At 37.7% G+C, this 4780-nt stretch overlaps 1 protein-coding gene across 8 annotated transcripts in view; it reads left to right on the top strand.

The window, feature by feature from the left end:
• Positions 1 to 4780, top strand: part of CACNA2D1 (calcium channel, voltage-dependent, alpha 2/delta subunit 1) — a 530781-nt gene that overhangs the window by 287353 nt on the left and 238648 nt on the right. For all 8 annotated transcript variants that reach the window (XM_010848132.1, XM_010848138.1, XM_010848135.1 and 5 more), the window contains exon 4: positions 4020 to 4079. In XM_010848132.1, coding sequence (XP_010846434.1) covers positions 4020 to 4079 — 60 coding nt within the window. The remainder of the gene's footprint in view (positions 1 to 4019; positions 4080 to 4780) is intronic.

Below are 4780 nucleotides of genomic sequence, written 5' to 3'. Positions count from 1 at the left end.
GTATGTATTATATCATGTATGAAACGAGTCGCAAGTCCAGGTTCGATGCACGATACTGGATGCTTGGGGCTGGTGCATTGGGATGACCCAGAGGGATGGTATGGGGAGGGAGGAGGGAGGAGAGAGGAGGGTTCAAGACATCTGTTTTCTATGAGTCATGACTAGCTGGTTTTTTGCCACAAGAAAGGGCACTATCAGCAACTATTTGTTTCGATTCCCAAGATAGGCTAAGTAGCTAAAGTTCTGTATTTTGCTTTCTCATGAAAAATGCTAGGTAAAAAAATTATTTTATTAATTTCTTTGTGAAAAAAGAAGATAGTAGTAGTGCATTTTCATAATATGTGTCTCTTGATTTCCAAGCTGGGGATATAAAATTCAGCAAATTTTCAGCTCTCAACTAATGTGTTAAAATACTTTTTTGCTTCTCCAGAAATACAGGTCTTTAGGCTTCTAAAGCTATTTAGGAATCTTGCAATAAATGGCATTACTTCATAAAATTAGTGTATCTATATATATAATTATCATATATGTATAGGAAAGATTATTTGGACTCTCTACCCTCTAAGAGAGTCGTCTTATAGTTTATGACCGTTGTTCATCCCTGTTTAGTTTTTTCTAGCAATAATTAGCTGATGATTACTATCACTATGGCTTGTTAAACGTGGATTACGTTCCCATTATGAACCATGTGATTCTGAGTTAGATCAGAGTACAGCCCAGCATGGTTGAGTGAGACCTGGTGCCCTGAAACCCATGTATGGTCCTGTGGGTGAATGTCCCCCAGTGTGTTTTGTTGGATTAGCAGCCTCCTTGTGTGTGTCTTGCAAGGAAAAATCTTAATATCCCTCTTCAAGAAATGTTAGAGTTCTAATATTTCTTAACCTAAAAATTATATAACTTATTTGTATTCTATCCAGTATTTTGTTTAAATTCACAAAATGCTTAAGTTTATTATTGGCCCCATTTGTATGAGTAATTTAGTTCTTATATGGATTGTTAAAAATGGGGGAAGGACATACATTCTGAATTTTCTGAAGTCTATGCATTTTTTCCCCTCATTCTGTCTTTTCTTTTTTCTATTTTTCCTAGTAAAGTTTTCTTATAAAGAAATTGCTTCCAATTACATTTCTTTTACCATTTTATTCATTTTTTTTAGCAATATTTTTATACTGTATGAGTTTTTAATGTATTGTGATACAGTGTGACTTTCTGAAATAAATACACTTTTCCCATGATTTTGGTCTGTTTAGGAGTTTGTCTTTTTTTTGTCTTTTTTGGGTTACTCTCCCTGGTACAATTTCTAACATTTATTAGATTCTCCTAAGTTACCCCACTGCCTAGTAGTTGATAAACCAGAACCATTGTCATTTAAGCACACTGGGGAATTTTTCCTTTAAAGTGATTCAGTGGGCTTTCCTGATAGCTCAGTTGATAAAAATCCACCTGCAATGAAGGAGAACCTGGTTGGTTTCCTGGGTCGGGAAGATCCACCGGAGAAGGAGTAGGCCACTCCAGTATTCTTGGGCTTCCCTGTGGCTCAGCTGGTAGAGAATCTGCCTGCAATGGAGGAGACAGGGGTTCGATTCCTGGGTTGGGAAGATACCCTGGAGGAGGGAAAGGCTATCCACTCCAGTATTCTGGCCTGGAGAATTCCATGGACTATAGGTGTAGTTCATGGGGTTGCAAAGAGTCGGACATGACTGAGCGACTTTCACTTTCACTTTTCGAGACTCTTGAGATTTCCCACTAGGCAATATTTTGTAGTCATTGTGAATAGGTACATAATAGTTTAGAAAAATGAATGGGTTATAGTATTAAATGGGCTTCCCTGGTAGCTCAGCTGGTAAATAACCCTCCTGCAATGCAGGAGACACCAGTTTGATTCCTGGGTCAGGAAGATCTGCTGGAGAACGGATAGGCTACCCAATCCAGCATTCTTGTGCTTGTCTGGTGGCTTAGATGGTAAAGAATCAGCCTGCAACGTGGGAGATCTGAGTTCGATCGCTGGATTGGGAAGATCCCCTGGAGAAGGGAACAGCTACCCATCCAGTATTCTGGCCTGGAAAAATTCCGTGGATGATATAGTCCATGGGGTCACAAAGAGTCAGACATTTCTGAGTGACTTGCACTTTCACTCTCACAGTATTATATAAAAGGGAATAAAGCCAGTACAGTCTTCCCAGGTGGCACACTGGTAAAGAATCTGCCTGCCAATGCAGGAGATGCAAGAGATGCAGGTTTATCCCTGGGTCCGGATGATCCCCTGGAGTAGAAAATGGCAACCCTCTCCAGTATTCTTGCCTGGAATATTCCATGGACAGAGGATCCTGATGGGGGCAAAGAGTCAGACACGATTGAGCCCCCCCCCCACACACACACACATACACAGAAGCCAATATACTAATGTAAAATTTATCTAGAAGAATGTTTCCTTTCCTAGTCTGGGCTAGACTTCCACAACAAGACCACATACTGAAGTGTACAGTTTATACTGAAAGATCAAAAACATGAAACAGCAAACCACTATGAGATTTACACTTTTCTAAAGCCTAACTTGATCGTTTCTATCTCTAAATAAATTAGTTTAATGCATATATTTACTGTTAAACTTGTCCTATTTTGCCTGTCTCCTAGCTGTCTAGGGGGCAGGATACAGATGAAGTGACATAGAGTACAAATGTAATCATAATTATCCTTCACAGTTAGATAGCTGATGTATATATTTGCTTACTGTCTGTCAGGCACTGTTCTAAGCAGCTTATATATAGTGTAGTATAGTATTTAATTCTTTCAGCAATCAATGAGGTAGATTTTGACACTATTCCCATTAGAAGATAGGAAGAGAAACTTAACTTTTCCCAAGTTTGCACAGCTAGTGTGCAGCAGGGTTAGTATTTAAAACCAAGTAGTCTAGTTTTTAATCTATTCTTAATCACTAAGTGTTACTGTCTTTTGTGAAAACTTAGCCCAATGGAGAACGTGATAGCATCAGTGGGAAATACAGAGAGAAAATATAAAAACTATTGGAAAAAAATTTATCTGCAAAAAATCATTAGCAGGCTGACAATAGGTATTTCATCTCCAACTAAACCTAACGAAATAACCTTTTAGAAGTGCTAAAGGTAAATAAGTCAGACTAGAATTCTCTAATGACTTTGGAGTACAAGAAAGAAGGGGAAATAAAGCCATTTTCGAGTGTGTGGATTGATAGTTTGCTCCTCACAGGTATCTGAATAAACTCTTAAGAATGTATTTTACCAAGGAGAAAATTATTACAATTTTGTCTTTTTTGGTTAAAAAATAAGCTAAAAATGCTATTAAGAATGTGTGTGTACAAAATTTAGCCCATATTTATTGATTTCTGAATGTCATTTCTTTCCAGTATATGTTATAAAGGTATTCATTAAAAGCAAGGTTTTACCGATTAATATACTCTAGTGATGGAGAAGGCAATGGCACCCCACTCCAGTACTCTTGCCTGGAAAATCCCATGGACAGAGGAGCCTGGTGGGCTGCAGTCCATGGGGTTGCTAGGAGTCGGGCACGACTGAGCGACTTCACTTTCACTTTCACACAATGGAGAAGGCAATGGCAGCCCATTCCAGTGTTCTTGCCTGGAGAATCCCAGGGACGGTGGAGCCTGGTGGGCTGCTGTCTATGGGGTCGCACAGAGTCGGACACGACTGAAGCGACTTAGCAGCAGCGGCAGCAGCATACTCTAGTGATCAAAGCTTTTCTCTTAAATAATTGTTAGTCATTGATAGATGGCATCACACTACTGAAGAGGCAGAGGTAGTAAACTTACTGGTATTCAAGAGTACTATGCTATTTACATTTAAGAGTAAATACATATATATCAACTTTAGTAAATTTGGTTATTAAATCATTTAGAATTTATGAATCACAAATAAGGAACGTCTCTTTTATGTCTTAATAATCGATTTGAAAACCCAAGTATTATATAACAATTATATAATCATGTGGTCATTTGAATTCTAAGAATCTTGTTTCCTTTGCAGCGTCTAGCTTTGGAAGCAGAGAAAGTTCAAGCAGCCCACCAGTGGAGAGAGGATTTCGCAGTAAGCACCCTTTTAAACTACTTGAATTAATATTTACATTAATGTCCTGTGTTTTGATAACCTAATGGTTGCATTTAAAATATATTTTTAGTGATGGACTTTGGGACAAAAAACAGTTCACTATACTTCATTTAAAAAAGTACCTTCAAATATTATCCCATACTCCAAGGTATTTATAAAATTAATAACAAAAATAACATTAAACTGTAGTATATGAATAATCTTTGCATGTATTATGAAAATATAGTAGTTGAAAAACAAGTGGCGTTTTCTAAGAAATGCCATGCATAATGTAATCACTTTGGTGGGCAATACAATTGAAGTTAGAATAAATGTATTAAGATTTCTTTAATTTGTTCCACATTAGCTAGACATTATTGATTGTCTGTTCTGCTTTGTTTTTACAAATATCAGAGGATACTAACTTTTGTCTGAGTTTTTTTTGAGAAACTAGTTTTGTGCTTCGAGAGTCATTGGGGTGAATTATACAAATCTCAGAAATTCTTGTGATGAATTCCCTTCCTTTTTTGCCCCCTCCCTCCCACCCTTCCGCCTTCCCTCTTTCCTTTCTTCCTTCTCTCCCTCCTTTCTTCCCTCCCTTTTGCCTTCCCTTCCTTCCTCCCACCTGTAGCTTTGTCTTATCTTCTTATGTCCTTGAAGAAGTCTGACTTTAATAGTTAAAAGACTTCTGTTACAAATAT

Source organism: Bison bison, unplaced genomic scaffold, assembly GCF_000754665.1.
Source record: "Bison bison bison isolate TAMUID 2011002044 unplaced genomic scaffold, Bison_UMD1.0 scf7180017864260, whole genome shotgun sequence".
Taxonomy (NCBI): Eukaryota; Metazoa; Chordata; class Mammalia; order Artiodactyla; family Bovidae; genus Bison; species Bison bison.
The sequence above is the reverse complement of the archived record's forward strand: the minus strand, read 5'-3'. Positions and strand labels throughout refer to the sequence as shown.